General features: G+C 39.1%; 1 protein-coding gene across 1 annotated transcript; it reads left to right on the top strand.

Annotated features, from left to right (window-relative positions):
• Positions 1-9786: 9786 nt before the first annotated feature.
• Positions 9787-14286, top strand: AQP6 (aquaporin 6). The gene is made up of 4 exons (XM_074220753.1): positions 9787-10590; positions 12082-12240; positions 12636-12716; positions 13453-14286. The coding sequence occupies exons 1-4, from the start codon at positions 10228-10230 to the stop codon at positions 13645-13647; spliced, it is 798 nt and encodes a 265-aa protein (XP_074076854.1). The 5' UTR covers positions 9787-10227; the 3' UTR covers positions 13648-14286.
• The last annotated feature ends 5365 nt before the right edge of the window (positions 14287-19651 follow it).

The raw sequence follows: 19651 nt of genomic DNA, 5'->3' as shown, positions 1-19651 counted from the left end.
GCCATCATCCAAGCAAGAGTCTCCTGTGGAGAAGGGGCCAGTCATCCCCACCAACTGCCAACCAACAACCACACACACCCTGCAAAGGCAGACCAATCTAGTTAAAGCAGCAGAGGTTCTGAAGGAGAGATGAGAGGAGACCCAGGCAAATCAAATTCCTCCACCACCTTGACAACCATCCTCCCTAGAATCAGAGCCTGGGTTCAGGGTCCCCAGAACTTTAGAGAAGCAATGCTAGAAAAGAATGAGCTGATGCTGAGCGAGATGAGCAGAACCAGAACACTATACACCATAACAGCAACATGGGGGTGATGATCAGTCTTAATGGACTTGCTCACTCCATCAGTGAAACAATCAGGCACAATTTTGGGATATCTGTGATGGAGAATACCAACTGTATCCAGAGAAAGAATTGTGGAGTTTGAACAAGAACCAAAGACTATTAAAAAAGCCATTATCTTATTATATAATTTTGCTATCTCTTAAACTTTATTTTTCTTCCTTAAGGATATGATTTCTTTCTTATCACATTCAACTTAGATCAATGTATAGCATGGAAACAATGTAAAGACTAATAGACTGCCTTCTGGGGGGGAGGGAAGGGAGATTAGGGGAAAAATTGTAAAATTCTAAATAAATAAATAAAAGCAATGCTATCAGACAAGCCCTAACCATTCTCATCCTGGAAAGCAAACCCTTTGGAAATGCAGTCTGGTCACTGGTCCTCTAGATGCTACAAGGTTATCAGACTCAGAAAAGAAAATTTTGGGGACTATCAAATGGTTCTACTTCAGAAACAGATATGATTTTATCTGTGGAAATAACATTAAAAAAGGGGGCATTACCCTCTGCTTTGCTTCTGTATCCTAAGGACCATGAGATCTGTTCATCTGATTTGCAGCTGAAGCCTATCATTATGTATTGTCTCCCCCATTAGAATGGTAGTTCCTAGTTCTCCTGGTTATACTCATTTCACTCTTCATCAGTTCATGTAAATCTTTCCAGGTTTCTCTGAAATCCACCTGCTCATCATTTCTTATAGTACAATAGTATCCAATCGCAATCATATACCCCAACTTTTTCAGTCATTCCCCAATAGAAGGTTCTGTCTTATCTTCCTTTATGTATCCTCAACATTTAACCCACTGCTTTGTATATAGCAAATGCACGATAAATGCCATTTTAATTTATTCATTCATCTTTTGAAAAAACGTTTTATTGACATGAGTTGTTTTTACATTACAAACATTTCCCTACAAGTTCTCTTGTACCAAAATAAAACAATTAAATTAAATGAATAATACAATAGGGGAAACTAAGTGGATTAGGCCTGGAACCAAAAAGACTCATCTTTGTGAATTCAAATTCAGCCTCAGACACCAGCTGTGTGACCCTTGTCAGTAAACCCTGTTCATCTCAGTTTCCTCATCTGTAAAATGAGTTGAAGAAGGAAATGGAAAACCATTCCAGTATCTCTGCAACAAAATCCAATGGGGTTCATTGAGAGATGGACATGACTGAAACAACTAAATAATAACAATAATGCAATGATCTCATCTGAAAGTATATACAATATTCCACATCTGTAGCATCACCCCTCACCTCTCTAAAGTTTTGTTTTTTAATTAGCAGAAATCTCTTTTCTCTCCCTTCTATCACCCACCCCATTTACAAAGAGAGAGAAGAAAAATAATTTACTCATATCAATTAGTAATATTAAAGAAAAACAAATTCTCTAACTGAATAAAAAAATATAAATGCCTCATCCTGTATCCTAATTCTATCACCTGTCAGGAGGTAGATAGTATGTTTCATATTCAGTCCTCTGAAATCCTGGGTGCTCATTATATTGATCATTATTCTCACAGGTTTCAAAGTTGATTGTTTTTATAGTGCTGTTGTCATATAAATTATTCTCCTGATCTACTCATTTTATTCTTCCTCATTTTATAAAAATCTTCAAAATTGTTCTTTTGTCCACAATTACTCAAATACACTGTTCTATAAAAATTTTAAAATAGCAAAAACATTGCTTTTAAAAATTATTAATTTAGAATTTTATTTTTCCCAATTACATTTAAAAATAATTTTTAACATTGAACTCTTAAAATTTTGAGTTCCAAATTCTCTTCCTTCCTCATCCCACTCATAAGGAGGTAAGCAATTTGATATGGTTATACACATGTAGTCAAGCAAAACATATTTTTATATTAGTCATGTTGTGAAAGAAAACACAAATAAAAAATAAAGAAAAATGAAGTTTAAAAAGTATGCTTTGATTTATATTCAGGCTCCATCAGTTCTTTCTCAGGGGATGGATAATATTTTTCAACATTAGTCCTTCAGAATTGTCTTGAATCAATGGATTGCTGAGAATAGCTGTCATTCACAGAGGATCATCATACTATGTTTTTACTATGTATAATATTCTGGTTATGCTCATTTCACTTTTCATTAGTTCATGTAAGTCTTTCCAGGTTTCTCTGAAATCCAACTGCTCATTGTTTCTTATAGCACAATAGTATCCCATCACAATCAATACCACAACTTGTTCAGCCATTCCCCAATAAATAGTCATCCCCTCAATTTCCAATTCTTTGCCACCAGAAAAAAACTGCTATAAGTATTGTACATACAAGTCCTTTAGCTTTTTTTTTTTTTTTTAGGATACACACCTAGTAGTGGAATTGCTGTGCTGGAGTGTTTACATAGTTTTATAGTCCTGTGGGCATAAAAAATAGTGTTTTTAATAGAGGCTGTATACCAAAGGTAACGGAAGCTGAATTGGCCTATAGAAGCCACCATATGGACAATTCCCACAGTTGTCTTTCTTGGTTCTGGTCCACCATGTGGGAACTTTGGAGCTTGCTTCTGACCATGTAGTGACCCAGTGCTAAGAGAACTTTGCATTTTAGTATAACATAGTGAACCTCAAGTGGTCCCTTGGTCTTCCTCTTCCCCAGAACAGCAGTAGAAGGTCTAGATGTTGTATTAGTTCTAATAAGACAGATTCAGACTCAGCCTCTCCAGGTTTTAAAGTTACTACTAACTCTAAGACATCCAAAGGGGCGGCTAGGTGGCGCAGTGGATAAAGCACCGCCCCTGTAGTCGGGAGTACCTGGGTTCAAATCTGATCTCAGACACTTAATAATGACCTAGCTGTGTGGCCTTGGGCAAGCCACTTAACCCCATTTGCCTTACAAAAAAAAAAACCTAAAAAAAAAATTTCAAGAATTGGAAGAAGAGGTTGGCCTTTCTCCACCCCAGAATCACACAGCTACTAGAATAGCAACTTCACCAGGTGAACTTGCAACTGGAACTCTTCTTTTGTCTTTGTTCCTGATTTTAAGTTAATACATACTTCAAGATAGTGTCTAGATGTGACAGTCACCTTACAAGATTGAGAGGTCTGTAGATCAGAGCTGAATGAATGGAGGCAGGGAGAGGTCCTTGGTTATTTCTCCAACACTCTTAGAAAAGACAACATTAAGAGGATAAACCCAAACCTGGCTTCTATCAACTTGGGCCAGTGAGTTGCTTAGACAGTACAAACATGAGGTGAAATGTAAATTACTTAATCAGCAGTTCTGAAAATTGCTTTATTTTCTGATGAAGTCGCCCAGTAGATTATAACAGGAATTATAAGTTAAAAAGCAGAAGAGGCAGCCAGAAATTTGAAATTCAGTCTCAAGCTCACCTAGACAAGCATACATCTTACTGTCACATATTCATAGTTACTTAAGCTGCCTAAATCCCAAGCCATATACTTGGAACAGAGCATGAGCATAAGTTGTTTTGACCTTGAAAGTCTACTGAATGGTAGAACCAAGAGGACAATGTACACATCAACAACATTATGAAATGAACAACACTGATGGAAGCAACTCCTCTGAGCAGTCCAGAAAGCCAGGACAACTGTATCTGACTGGTTATGGATTATATTATCCCCAACCAGAAGAAGAAAAACAAAACAACACACAGGAAAAAAAAAACACCCCCTTCCGAATCTGATGAAGACTTTATTAAAACTCTCTCTTATGTATCTCTTTTCCTTAATTCTAATTCCTCGTGCCAAAAATTACTAATTTGTAAACATGTTTAATGAAATATGTATGTGAATTACTAACCTGACTATTCTCTGCTGAGGGGAAGTGGGTGGTAAGGGAGGGTGAAGGGAAATTTTGTTACTTGGAAATATGCATGTACATATGAATGAAAATAAATAAATAAAATTAAATAAAAAGAAAATCCACTGAATATGCAGCTTTAACTGAGTTACTTGATAGTCTATCATTTTCTGATGTAACCTTCTATTATAATGGAGAGGACAGCACATAGAAGCAACTGAAGGAATCAGGGAAGACTGATTATCTCATTTGATCCTCACAACAAACTTAGGAGGTAGGTCCTGTTATTATCTCCATTTTACAGTTGAGAAACCTAAGGAAAATAGCAGTTAAGTAACTTACCCAGGGTCAAACAGTTAGTAAGGTTCAGAGTTCAGATTTGAACTTAGATCTTCCTGACTCTAAGCTTAGTACTCTATCCTCTTTGCCACCATCTGCATCCTAGGTGATTTAGGGAGGGCCACCAAGTTATGCACTGGATAGAGCATCTTTAAATCAGATCTCAGACATTTGATACTAGCTGTATGACCTTGGGCAAATCACTTAACCCTGATTGTCTTGCATCCAGGGCCATCTGCATTTGTCCTGATCCATATCTGGACACTGGACTCAAATGTCTCTGGAGGAGAAAGTGAGGCTGGTGACTTAGCATAGCACCCCTCATTTATTTCCAATTAACATATATCACCATACATTACCTCTCTGATGTCCTGGTCTTCTTTGAGAACAAAGGACAAACAATATCAGATGATTAGAGAAAGCATTCCAGGCATGGGAAATTAGCCAATGCAAAGGCAAGAGATAGGTAGGTATGTAGGACCAGAGAGTTTGTGGAGGAGAGTCATGAGTAAGAAGGGCCGAGGCTACAGCAACCAGATATGTGTAGAATTGATCCTAGATGTAATAGGGAACCACTAGAATTTATTGTGGGGAAGAGAAAACAATGGGATGAGATAGTCATATCTGAGCTCTAGAAAAAATAAATTTTGGGGGTATCTAGGTGAAATAGATAGAGTCCTGACTCCTGAAGCCAGGAAGATCTAATTTCAAATCCAGACTAAGACACTTATTAGTTGTGTGACCCTGACTTAACTCTGATTGAGAAAGGAGGAAAGGAAGGAAGGAAGGAAGGAAGGAAGGAAGGAAGGAAGGAAGGAAGGAAGGAAGGAAGGAAGGAAGGAAGGAAGGAAGGAAGGAAGAGGGAGAGAGAGAGACAGAGACAGAGAGACAGAGAGAAAATCAAAATCAGCTTGGTAGAAGATGGATTAAAGTGCAAAGAGACTTGAAACAGTCTATTGCAATAGTCCTGGCAAAGGATGGTGTGGGCCCAAAACTAGCAAGGCAGCAGTCTAAGTGGAAAGATGAAGACATATTTGAGAAATGTTATGGAAACAGAAATAACAAGATTTGGCAACTGATTATCTATTTGGGGTGAGTGATAGGGAAGAGTCTAAGACAACACTGAGATTTCAATCTTATGTGTCTGGAAGGATAGTAGTATCCTCAACAGGAATGAGGAATTTCAGAAGAGAGATGGATTTGAAAATAAAGATAATGAGTTCTGTTTTGGACATGTTGAGTTCGAGATATCTCTGGGGCATCCAGTTTGAAAAGGCAAGGCTATCATGCAGAGAATCATTGAATACATTTTAGAGTTAGAACAGACCTCAGCAGCCACCTGGGTTAAACCATTCAAAAAGCTGTACCTGGGGCAGTTAGGTGATGCAATGAATAGAGCACCAACCGTAGAGTCAGGAGTTCAAATCCAGACCCAGATACCTATAAGCCAAATGACTTGGGCAAGTCCCAAAAAGAAAAAAAAAAAGGATATTCTTGACAACTGGCAATCCAACTTGGCCAGAAAACCTTTGTGGTGAGGAAATCCACCACCTCAAGAGGCAAGACAGTCCTTTTGGGAATAGCCTTCGATGTCAGGGAGTTTTTCTTGCTATCAAGCTTAAATTAGTTTCTCTGCAACTTCTACATATTGCTCCTAATTTTGTCTCATCTACATGACAGCTCTTCAAATACTTTAACATAGTTGTAATGTCCCATCTGAGTCTTCTTTTCTCCAAGTCTAGGTCTTTCAGTAGATCCTCAAATCATGAACACAAGGCCCTTGACCATCAGTGTGGTGGACCTCAAACCTTTCTTAAACCATGGTGTCCCAGACTGAACACAACATACCAGATGAGGTCAAACAAGAACAGAGTACAGTGAGATTATCACTTCCATGTTCCTGGAAGTTATGTTCTTCCTATCACAGTACAAAATTACATAAGCTATTTTGGCTGCTGTCTACTTTTGCTATGCTCTAAGACCTTCAGGTTGCTTTCAGAATAATTGCTATCTATCCATGCTGCCTCCATCTTATGTTTGTAGACTTGGGTTTTGTTTTTTGGTTGGTTTTTTTTTGGTACCGAAGAACAAGACATGTATCCCCGTTGATTTTCATCTTAATAGGTTCAATTCAGCAATGGTCACTGAAACCATGGAAGCTATTGATATTCCCCATTGAGAAAAGAGGAGAGAAAAGAGAAGGGGGCTCAGAACAGAGGCTTAGAGTTTAATCATATTTAATGGATTGATGAATTAATTTTTAAAAGCATTAAGCATTGCTCCAAGTACTATTCTTGGATTAATCAGTTAAGGGAGGGGCATTTCTTGAAAATCAAAGGGATGGGGCAACTAGGTGGTACAATGGATAGAGCACTGACCCTGGAGTCAGGAGGACCTGAATTCAAATGTGACCTAGCTGTGTGACCTTGGGCAAGTCACTTAACCCCATTGCCTTGCAAAAACCAAAAGGAAAAAAAAACTCAAAGGGATAGTGAGTAAGGCACATAGGAGGGCAATTTCAAGTACCCTATCTAGGAATAATAGCTGAGTTCATTGGAAGATGGTTTCATAACTGGAGAAAGAGGGGCTAAGACAGGTGGAAAAAGAGGGATGAGGCAGAAGAGAAGGTAGCCTGGAAGTAGAAAGTTAAGTAAAGTCTGTCTGAGTCTTGCCAGAATTAGTAGATTAGGTGAAACAATCATCAATCAGGATAGTAGGACCCCAAGGCATGACACTGATGATGAAAAGGATCTATCAAACAGAGAAAAAAGCAGGAAAGAGCAGTGTCACAAAAACCCAGAGGAAAGAGGATGCAGGAGAAGATGGGCAACAGTGTCAAATGCTGCAGAGGTCAAGAAGGCTAAGGATTAGCTATTCTGATCACGCTGCTGATGCAAGACAATTCCGAAGGACCCTTGATGAAAAATGCTCTCCACTTCAGAGAGGAAATTGATGAACTCTGAAAGCATATTTTTTTAAACTTTCTTTTTTTGTGTGTGTGTTTCTCCTGCAACATGGCTAATATGAAAATATGTTTTGCATGCCTTCACATGAATGATCACATGATAATAATATAATCATATTGCTTGACTTCTGAATAGGTGGGGGAGGTGTGAGAGGAAAGGAAATAAATTGAAACTCAAAATTTTCAAAAATAAATTAAAAAATTTTACATGCAATTGGGAAATATTTAAATATAGCCATATATACATACACAGATATATTTAAAGAAGGCTAAGGATTGAGAAAAGGTCATGAGATTTAGTAATTGAGAAATCATTGTTAACTTTGCAGAGACCAGTTTCCATTGAATAATAAAGCCAGAAATCAAATTACCAACTGTAAGAGGAGAGGAAATAGAGGCAATAAGAATAGACAGCTTTTTTCAAGGAATTTGACTGGGAAAAGTGGGAGAGGATGAAGCTAGGGAAGTTAGGATTCAATGGAAAGTTTTTAAAGATAGGGGAAGGGGCGGCTAGGAGGCACAGTGGATAAAGCACTGGCCCTGGAGTCAGGAGTACCTGGGTTCAAATTTGGTCTCAGACACTTAATAATTACCTAGCTGTGTGGCCTTGGGCAAGCCACTTAACCCCATTTGCCTTGCAAAAACCTAAAAAAAAAATAAAGATAGGGGAAACTTGGAGTGTGTGCATAGGTGCTAAGTAGATATGAAGACTGAAGACTAATTAGAGACAATTATAATGGCAGCAATCTACTGGAGAAGACAGGAAGGGATAGAATCAATTCACACACAATTGATAATTGATAAATATAAACTTAGATCCATACTCATGGGGTCACTTGGACTCACAGAAGCACATGGACACACATTCTTTCTAAGAACTTATACTAAACACTGTTGTAAATCATACATGTATAATTCACTTGTCACATGCATACATACAGATATATTCTCTTCTCTCTCTGTCTCTGTCTCTGTGTGTGTGTGTGTCTGTCTCTGTCTCTCAACTCTCCTCTCTCTGTCCCTGTCTGTCTGTCTCTCTCTGTTTGTCTCTGTCTCCCTCTCTTTCACTTTCCCCAATATTTGGTCTCCACTTTCCTAGCAAGATCTATAATGAATGTGAAGGAGATCCTCAGTTCTCTCTCCTTTTAATTTTTCTCTGTGTCCCACTTTTCTGAGCTCTACTGCTTCAACCTTAATGCCCCTCTTCCATGGGGTAGCTTTCCAGTCATCCTGTCTTATCCAGGTTTCTCAATTCCAAGCATAAGCTCAATTCCTCAATGAAATAGGAAAAAGAGTTGGGAAACACACTGCTGTATAGACTCCACAATTATACAACTAGTCAGTCTGGTTAGGGAGAAAGATATGTGTGGGCAGCCAAGAGTGGTACCTTAGCTACCATTTTGCTGTTTACAAGAAGACTCTGGGTCTTGCTGATGGTGGTGAGGCTGGCTAAATAAATACTAGAGGTAATAGGAGTGGAGACAACTGAGGTGGAATAAAGAGCAGTCAACTGCCCACATGACCTCAGCAGGCAAAAGACCTTATTCCCTTGCCAGTGGGAGAAAAAACCATAATAATTCTGCCTGGGCATGGCTAGGTGCCAGGAAGACAAGAGGTTAGGTGGAGCAAAGTTCTCATGACCTTCAATGCCCCCTCCAAACTTCAGTCAGCCAGTAACCATTTAATAATTCCCTAAAATATGCTAGATATTCTATTTTAGCTGGGATTTGAAGGAACCCAGGGAAGCCAAGAGTCAGAGATAAGGAGCTCCTCTCCCTCCTGTATGCATTCCTACCACTGTCCTAGGGTAAGTGAATTGACTTGTTCTAGACGTCAACATTCTTGGGTGGGATAGGAAAGAAGAACTGAAAGACTATGGAGCATCTTCAAAGCCCTGCTAGGCCAGCCTCCTGAACCAAATGTATCTACCAAAAGCCTGTCCTTTACCTTTTTACATTCAGTACTAGATGTTGTCCTCTCAGCCTCCTATTCAATCATTCTAGTCTTTCAGTTCAGAAAACATGGCATTGATTCTCATAATTACTCGCCCAGTTATTGCATGCTCAGAATTTGCTATATTTTTCTGTTCATGCATAGCATCCACATTCCCCCTAGCCCCTGATTTTCTTATCAGGACCCCAACCCAGTTGAGTTGGATTAAGTCAAGACTAAGAAAACTTTGAGCTGAGTTTGATCTCAGCATTCTGCACCTGATCTGTAAATCTGATAGGCCCCAGGATCAGGTGAGCATATTGGGAGGGGCAGTTATGGGAATACCACATACCTTATGAATACCATGACTTCCCACATTCAAAAAGACCAGTCACCCAGCTCCCAGCCAGTCTGACCAGAACACTCCTCCAAAGGGAGACAGACAGACAGAGAGAACAAGAAGGAAAAGATTAAATCAGAAGTCAAGCCGGACTGAGAAGAAGCTGGAGAGGCACAGAAAGCAGAACTAGAGAAAGACTGAATGAAGGCAGAAGAGAAATAGAGACACAGTGAAAAAGTGAGAGATTGGGAGACAAAAGAGAAAAAGTGAAGAAAATGAGAGATAGGGAGACAAAAAGATAAAGTGACCAAAGTGAGAGATAGGAAGCAAAGAGATAGGTGAAGAAACTGAGAGATAAGGAGACAAAGAGATACTGTGAAGAAAGTGAGAGAAAAGGAGCAAAAAAAAGATAGTGAACAAAGTGGGAGGCCAAGAAGAGGTTGAGGATACTGAGAAAGTGAAACAGAGGGATTAAGGTGGGGAAAAGGCTAGGGAAGGAGGTGGAGAATCCATTCAGGGTGAGAATGTTGGTCTGCCGGCTCTGGGCAGCAATTAGCCGGGCACTGTTTGCTGAGTTCCTGGCAACAGGGCTCTATGTTTTCTTTGGTGTGGGTTCTGCTTTGCGCTGGCCCTCAGCAATGCCCTCTGTACTGCAAGTAGCCATCACTTTCAATCTGGCCACAGCCATGGCCATTCAAGTTACCTGGAAAGTGAGTGGGGCCCATGTCAATCCAGCTGTGACTCTGGCTTTCCTGGTGGGTTCCAATATTTCCCTGCCAAGAGCCATGGCCTATGTGATAGCCCAGCTGGCCGGGGCCATTACAGGAGCTGCTGTACTTTATGGAGTCACCCCAGGAGACATGCGAGGAAGCCTTGGAGTGAATGTGGTAGGTATCTAATCAAAGAAATGAGGAAATGAGGAAGAGATATACAGGGGTGAGGGAGCTGAGACATAAATAGTAGAAGGAGATGGGGGATGGGAAGGGAACAGTTCAGGAAATTTAATAGGGTTTGAGGGAGGGGTAGAAGAATCAAATCATGGGATAAAATAATTTGTTATAAAGGGATCTTAGAAGTCATCTAATGCAAATCCCTCCTTTTATAGATAATGAAACTTGAGGCATAGAGAAGTAAATTTTTGTTGAATGGAATATTTTTGTATAAGATCTGAGGCCAACCTTGTGGGAGATATAATGATGAAGATGTGGGGTTGGAAGTGGGAATGGAGAGGATGAAAAGTTGGGAGAATTTCTATTAAAGAGAAACATGGAGAAGGATATAAAGGAAGAGAAAAAGGACAAAAAGACCAAGGAGATATATATATATATATATATATATATATATATATATATATATATATATATATATATGAATGGGGAATGTTGGAGACCCTTCCCCATTATATCAATTAGTCTCAAGTTTGTTCATGATTCAAATCTGCTTTCCCTCCTACTCTTTCTCCCCCCTCCCCCCTATTTTCTCAGCTCATGTCCCTCATAGTATAAACCTCCTTCCTTTTCCTTCTCCAAGCTTCCCTCTTTAACTATTGCCCCAAAGTCCTTTTGTCAAGCTTAATTCCTCTTAATGATCTCTTCAAGTTCAGGTCTCCATCTTATTTGGAACCCAGCTTCCTTCCTAGATCTCCTCCTCCAAATCCAAACTGAGACCTTTTTGGCTTCATTAGCCGTGGTGGTTCAGAGTATATTGGAGGTGGAGATGAGAATAAATTCACCTATTTGTATAATGAAAAATCTTTCATGCTCATTAGTTTATTTAATTCTCAAAACAAGCCTGTGAGGCAGGCAAAGTTCTAATCCCAGATCCAATAAGAATCAGCTATGTAACTTTGAGTCTATTACTACTTCTCTCTGGGTCTCAGTTACCTTCTCTGTAAGGTCACTGTTCCTGGTGATCAGATTAACAGAAGTGGGTAAACACTAGGGAAGATAGTCAGATGTTTTCACCTTCCCTTAGAAGGATAAAGTTTCATTCATCTTTAATCCTTCTGCTTTAAGAGTATTATTTCCATTGTAGAGTTGAGGAAACTGAGGCCGAGAGAGAAATTATCTGATTTGCCTAATGTTACAGTGGAATCAACCTCTTTTCTCCTGTGTCTTTCTTTATTCATTCTACTATTACACAGCATGGAGTGATATATATGACTTCCATTTCCTCCTGTACTTGGGTCTCACTTCCCTGATTCCTCAGACCACTATATGAAATAGAATGTAGTAACAAGAGATAGTATTATAATATATATATATATATATATACATATATATATATATTGCAAAAAAAATGTTCATTGATACACAGGGAGGAGTATGATTGTATACAAGTCCCCTGGGCACCCAGATCCCCTGTCCCTTGTCCTTCAGGTCCGGAACAGCGTTTCCTCAGGCCAGGCTGTTGCTGTAGAGTTGGTCCTGACCTTACAGCTGGTGCTCTGTGTCCTGGCTTCCACTGACAGTCGCCAGAGCCCAGGCTCTCCTGCTGCCATAATTGGGATCTCTGTGGCTTTGGGTCACTTAATTGGGGTAAGATGATTTAAACCCTGAAGAGGACAAGGAAAGAGGAAGGGATGAGGGAGAGTTGAAAGACCTACTTTGTCTGATACTAGCTTTCCTTGGTGGTGGGATGGGGGTGGTGCGTGGGGTGAGGGAAGTGGAAGAAAAGATCAGAGAAACAAAATGCTTTAGAGATCCAGGAAAATCCCATTTAGGTCTCAGGACTTCCACCTCAAAGTGGTCTTAGGTTTCCAACAGCTACAACCCCCTCTGCTTTCAAGGAATAAATAATCTGGGCAATGAGATGATCATCCACACTAGAGAATGGGCTGGTGACAGATTTCCCCTAGTCTGACCACCAGAGAACCTCATCTCCTCACTCTCCTCCCTCCACTGCTCTCCCCACCATCTTTGTTTTCTCTCAGATCTACTTCACTGGTTGCTCCATGAACCCAGCTCGATCCTTTGGCCCAGCTGTCATCGTTGGCAAGTTCTCTGTCCATTGGGTGAGGTCATGGGGAAGGGAAGGGAATGCCCCAGAGAGGGCAAGAGGAAGAGCAAAGTGTTCTACTTGCCCAGGGGTTTGTTAGGAAACTGGAAACAGAAAGGGAGAGAAAAAGCACATGAAGTCTTTGATTCATTTCCTTGGTCCTAGAAGGAGAAAGTCAAAGGTTTCCCAAATGAGTTAGGTTTTCCTCTTTGGCCAACCTCTAGGACTTTGTCCCCTGACCTGGGCTGGGCCTGCTAGGAAGTAGACAAGATGAACAAGTAGTTGAACCTGTTTTTGTCCCTGGTTTATAGCTTCAAACATTTAGTTGTTTCCTTAACCAATTTTTATAGCCAGACTGGTTTCTAAACTTAAAGATGCAGAAACATAAAATAAATCAAATTCTTGGCTGTAGAGTTGGAGGGAGGGGCAAAAGAACTAGAAAGGAAAATGGCACCCCTAATATCCAACCACTTATTTTTGTGCCCTATGCCTCCTCTGTTCCAACACTTGAAGGAAGACTCTTCCATTCATTTGGTGAGGCTTTGGAGAAGGTTCATGAGATTAGGAACTGGAACACTTGAGTTTTCTATTCTGGGTCTTGGAATCTCCAGGGCTGGCTCACCTGTCCACACCTATAGGGTTAATTGTTAATAATTTAAGAGCAGGTCAAAAATAGAGATTGGAGCTCAAAGACATCCCCATTCCCTGGATGGCTCATATTCTTATGGATCCATTCTTCTCTTTACCTGCAGATTTTCTGGATAGGACCACTGACAGGAGCTGTTCTGGCATCTCTCATCTACAACTTCATCTTGTTCCCAAACACCAAGACTCTGGCTCAGAGGCTAGCCATTTTAACAGGCACCATGGAAGCTGAGGAAATGGTACCTCAAAAGAAGGACCCAGAGCCCACTTCAGGGAACACTGAATTACCCAACTTGGTATAGAGGGTTTTTTTAAGTTTAATTTTTTAATTTATTTTTTCCAATTACATGTAAAGATAGTTTTTAACATTCATTTTTTTTTGTGAGATTTTGAGCTCCACATTTTTCTCCTTCCCTCCTTTCTCTCCCTTCTCCCCTTGTCAGTGAATAATCTGATATAGGTTGATATAGAGTTCTTAAGATCCAGTTTGTACCCTGTAGTGGTGGCTGTAATAGGAGCATGAAGTGTCAATCAAGAATGTTTAGGGCTAGTGGCAGCATATCAAATGAGAAGAGCACCTGGCTAAGGAAATCTGGGGCACCTTGGTCAAGAAGGGTTGAAGGAAGACAGGGAAAAGAGGAAATAGATTGTCACAAACTTTCCTGGAAAAGACTGGCCAAAGGATCCTAGCCCTCTCACTCCTCTTGACTCACCCTTGGTCCACCACCCTTTTGGAGTTCCAGCATGATGAGTTTTCTTCAACATCCTGCCTCATTTCCTCAACAGAGCCAGGAGACTCTTGCCCTTATTTTCTCATTTCCCCCAGTTCTATTTTGTTGGTTTTCAGAAGGGGCCTTGCTTAAGAGACTTGGCCAGGGGTATTTGTATTGTACCTCGAGAGGTAAATTTTGGATGAGACAAGATGGACCTTAGCAGGAAGCATTTGTCAAGAATGTTTTCATTAATCAAGAACAAAAGTCAGAGGTTTGAAGATGATCAGATACCATCATAGTTTCGACCATAATCAATATCAACCAATGATCCAGCAGCGTTATTCCTATGACCCAATTTCTGGAAAATCAAAGTCTTTTGGTTCTGGGGGGAAGTATGGTTGCAGAGCTGGGTAGAACAATTCGATCACCTTACTGATGATTAGACTATCAAGAGACAGGTTAGTTCTACTTCATTGTCAAAAAATTGGAAATGTACTGTACTGATGATTACATCAACATGAGACTACTAAGGTTAGCTATACCTTATGATAGTCAAAAATCACCATACCTGTGTTCTGCCCAGAATTTTTGAAATAATGTGATGCCTCCCTGATATGGGAAGGACCCATATCTTAAAGGTTAAGGACTCCCACAGCACCCAGGCCATCACCAGAAGTCCTGTTTCCTTCTAAATCAGGTCACAGCATGAGGACAGTAATGGAAAAGGCAGTGAGAAGGACGTCTAGCATAATATTCCCCTCACTATAATCAACATAATGTGTAAGTCATACTATCATTCATTTGATGCCATGATCTTCAATTATGAAAGACAATAACTACCAAAAAAAATCCCAGAGTGGGTCAGATCACCTTCATCTATTATTTTCTGTGAGAAGCAAGGGAACCTTGACCACTCACAATCATCATTTGACCTAGAACCTAGGGGGGGAGTAGAGACTTTTGAATTAATTCAATGTAACAAATATGTATAAAACATTTATTATATAAAGGACTTGTGCTATCAGTGAGAAAGTTAAAACAATAAGATACAGTTTCTACTTTCCAAAAAACTTAATTTAGTAGAAGTAGTTTAAAAAAATAGAGGTAACTATAATACAGAATAGAATAAGACCAAAATATAGGAAAGGTATTAGGGACTATGTGAGATTCAAGGATGTATCCTTTCCTACTTTAGGAAAGATATTGGAGAAACATTTATGGAAAAGGTAGTATTTGAACTGGAGCTCAGAGAATAGGCAGCAAGTGAATTGATAGAGAGGATATTTCAGAAATAAAGTACAAACCCTAAAGGTTGGTTCCATAAAAGCCTGGGAATAGCAAGTAGCCTAATTTGTCTAGAGTTTAACTATGAAAGAATGAAAGAAAAGGCATTTATTATGGCTGACTCTCTGCTAGACACTGTGCCTTAGCCTTGCACAACCTGGAGCAATGAGATGGGGCTGAGGCAAGTTACATATAGCAAATTCTATTCCAAGGCTCTAGGGCCTTGTAGAATGCTGGTATAAAGGTCCTGGGGATGGGGCAGATTGGGAGTAACAGAAAAATGGTAAGAGAGTATGTATAAAAAGGAGTGGAAAAGATAGAGATTGGAAGCCATGGAGACCAGTTAGGAAGATATTGGCATGATCTAGGTAAGTGGTAAAGGATTGTACTAAGGCAGTAGAAATGGAAATAGAGAAACTCATTATAGATATTTTGGATGCAGAACTGACAGGATCTGATAACTAACTCATTATATGGTAAGAGAAGGAAGTTTCAAAGATGACCCTGAGGCCAGTGCCATTGTGTCAGAAGTATGAGCCCCTGGTCAAGAGAATCTGGGGGGACGCTTGTTCAGAGAGAGGGCTTCTGTCCTGTTCTGATGTGGAAGTGGATTTCAAGGGGGTGGGGAATTTGAAGGATGGTAGGAAAAAGAACCTTCACTGACCTTCCCTAGAAGATTCTAGATAGAATAAATTTATTGGGTGATGGGGTACATTAATAAAGGAAGTCAGAAGTAGGTCTGGGTGAGGACCAGGCAAGACAAACTTTTATGGCACCTTGGGCAAGGTTGTAAAATGGTACTCCCTCAAGCTTTCACTTGTAACATGGTTTTATTTGCTACAAAACAAATGTTATATACCATAAGGTGAAATTTGCTGCCATAAAAAATGGTCATTTATAAATATTAAATAATATCTCTCCTTGTATCTCCACTGTGTTGTAATCTTGGTGTCTGATTGTATTATTTATATCTTTTTATTCTAAATCTCTCTCGATCATATTGAGTTTCAGGTTCTTACAGCATATTCAGTTGGAGATATCTAATAGGCAATTGCAAATCCCAGTCTGGAACTTGGGAGGGAGATTGATTACATATATCTCCATGCCCTAACACACACACACACACACACACACACACACTTTGAACAGCTTTACAAATGTCAGGGAGGAAAGGAAGGTCATGAATTGAGGGCTGAGAATAGAACCAAATCCCTTAGAAACCTGGAAATAGTAGATACTTCTTATACTATTTATTTGTCTTTCCAACTACATAAAATTGTAGCTTTTAGCAATCTTTTTTTGCAAGGCTGAGTTTTACATTTTTCTCCCTTCCTCTCTTTCCATCCTCCTCACCCTGTCAGGAAGCAGTCTGATATAGGCTCTGCATTTATAACTATGCTAAACAATAAATCTATATTGATCATGTTGTGAGAGAATAATCAGATCCACAGGGAAGAAAAAAAATATTAGAGAAAAAAATGATATAATACATAAAACAAGTTTTAAAAATTGAAGATAATAAGCTTTGGTCTTTATTTAAACTCCACAGTTCCTTCTCTGGAAATGGATAGTATTTTCTAACCCCCATGTTGTTGTTAGTGTATATAATGTTCTTCTGGTTCTGCTCATTTCACTCAGCATCAGCTCATACAACTTTTTTTCAGGTTTTTCTGAAATCTCATCCCTCATGATTTCTAATAGACCAATAGTGTTCCACCACATTCATATATCACAATTTGCTTAGCCATTCCCCAAATGATGTGCATCCCCTCAGTCTCCAATTCTTTGCCACTACAAAAAGAGCTGCTATGAATATTTTTGTATATATAGGATTTTCACCCTTTTTCATGATCTCTTCAGGATACAGACCCAGTGATGGTATTGTTGGATCAAAGGGTTTGCACATTTTTATTACCCTTTGGACATAATTCCAAATTGCTCTCTAGAAACAGATCAGGTCACAACTCCACTAACAATACATTAGTGTCCCAGATTTCCCACATCCCCTCCAACATTGATCATTTTCCTTTCTAATCAAGTTGGCCAATTTGAGAGGTGTGAGGTGGTACCTCATAGATGCTTTAATTTGCATTTCTCTAATCAATAATGATTTAGAGCAATTTTTCATATGACTATGGGGAAATGACTTGGTTTTTAAAATAAATTTGACTGACTTCTCTATATATTATTAGAAATGAGTCCTTTGTCAGAAACACTAATTGTAATAATTGTATTCCAACTTACTACATTCCTTTTACTTTTGGTTGCAGTAGTTTTGTTTGTGCAAAAATTTTTTAATTTAATGTAATCCAAATTATCCAGGTTGTTTTTTTTATAATGTTCTCTATCTTTATTTTGGTAATAAACTGTTCCCCTTTCCATAGATCTGTTAGGTAAACTGTTCTTTGTTCTCCTAATTTGTTTATAATATAACCTTTTATGTCTAAATTCTGCACCCATTTTGACCTTATCATCTAAAAACCCTGATGGAACCAATATTCCTCCTCTCAGTAGATGTAGAAGACTATGGGTTGGGAATGAAACACACAATGTCAAACATAGTCAATCCATCAAATTTCTTTGCTTAGCTATATTTATTACAAGGGTTCTTTTGCAAAGTGGGGAGGACTTGATGAGACATGACAAGCAAGAGAAAAATAAATTTTAACAGCTAGCTAAATAACTCCACTAAATGGTTATTAGGTGTGAATGCAATTATAGTTGGTAATAAATGGGAGCAGATGGGAGATAGGACTTCTTGGTAAAAAGGAGTGGGGAAGCAGAAAGAAGCTTTGTCTTCTCTCAGCAAATGGTGGTCTTGACTTCCTTAGGTTCCTGTTCCTTTCTTAACTTCTGGACATGAGAAAGGATTATTAGACAAATTCATAAACTATTCCCTAAAGCTCACACCCATGCCATAATACCCTGCCACTGGAACACTGGTAGCCAGATCCATTTGGAAGGGAGTGGGGGGGGTGACAAAAAGACAAAAGGAGTCAAAGGGCAATAATGATGACATAGCCACTTAAGTGCCAGTCATCCAGTACATATTTGAAATTGTAATACTTATCCTTACTAGCAAATAGCTTACAAGCTTTTAAGTGTAAATTTATACATATTCAGAAATTGCAGGGAAGTAAATAGAAACCTACCTTTTACCTTAGAAGAAAATTTTCACAGGATTCAAGACTAGAAAGGACCCAAAAGATGGGTGATTAACCAAGTTCATTCTCTTCCATCTTTATAAGCCAGTTTCCCCTCCTATTTTAGATTGGGAGTGCAAAAGGAGAACACAATGTGTAAACAACTTCATAAAATTCACATAGTTTCAATTATAGATTAAATATTCCTTGTTCTTGGCTCAGAATTCTTCTAAGTGGAGTTGAACCAGAAGAAAAGGGAGGAGCAAAAGGCTGAGAAATATGGAGGACTACAGAGGAGAGAAAAGGACATGAGGTTAAGTTTAACTTTGCAGGAGAATCTGGAAGGTAAATCAGACATACAAATATTTATTTTTTAAGGTTTTTTTTTTTTTTTGCAAGGCAATGGGGTTAAGTGGCTTGCCCAAGGTCACACAGCTAGGTAATTATTAAGCATCTGAGGCCGGATTTGAACCCAGGTATTCCTGACTCCAGGGCCAGTGCTCTATCCACTGTACCACCTAGCTGCCCCAAATATTTATGTTTTTAATTTTTTTTAGATTTTTGCAAGGCAAATGGGGTTAAGTGGCTTGCCCAAGGCCACACAGCTAGGTAATTATTAAGTGTCTGAGACCGGATTTGAACCCAGGTACTCCTGACTCCAATGCCGGTGCTTTATACACTACGCCACCTAGCCACCCCAATTTTTAATTTTTTTAACATTTTTATTTAAAATTTTGATTTCTAAATTCATCCCTCCCACCCCCTGAGACAATAAGCAATCAGATAAATAATATACATGTGTAATCATGCAAAACATTTCCACATTAATCGTTGTGTATGAGAAGATCTGAACAAAAGAAAACAAGAAATGAAAAACTGCATGCTTCAATCTATATTCAACAATATTAGTTCTTTCTCTGGATAGTATGTTTCATCATTAGTCCTTTGGGGTTATCCAGGTTCATTGTATTACTGAGAACAGCTAAATCATTTTGTACAATGTTCTCCTGGTTCTGCTCATTCCACTATGCATCAATTCATGTCTTTCTATGTTTTTCTGAAATCATCCTATCATTTCTTATAGCACAATAATATTCCATTACAATCACATGCCACAACTTAATTTTAAAAAATCTTAAGGGCAATAAGAGAATTGTCAATTCAAC

Source organism: Macrotis lagotis, chromosome 2 (assembly GCF_037893015.1).
Source record: "Macrotis lagotis isolate mMagLag1 chromosome 2, bilby.v1.9.chrom.fasta, whole genome shotgun sequence".
In the NCBI taxonomy this organism is placed as follows: Eukaryota; Metazoa; Chordata; class Mammalia; order Peramelemorphia; family Peramelidae; genus Macrotis; species Macrotis lagotis.
This window is presented reverse-complemented; position numbering and strand designations above follow the sequence as displayed.

Bases quoted from the DNA above. Each gene is read 5' to 3' on its own strand.
- AQP6 (XM_074220753.1), top strand. From the start codon at position 10,228: ATGTTGGTCTGCCGGCTCTGGGCAGCAATTAGCCGGGCACTGTTTGCT. The intron at 10,591-12,081 runs GTAGGTATCTAA...CTTGTCCTTCAG, and splicing joins GAAGCCTTGGAGTGAATGTG to GTCCGGAACAGCGTTTCCTC. The intron at 12,717-13,452 runs GTGAGGTCATGG...CTTTACCTGCAG, and splicing joins GCAAGTTCTCTGTCCATTGG to ATTTTCTGGATAGGACCACT.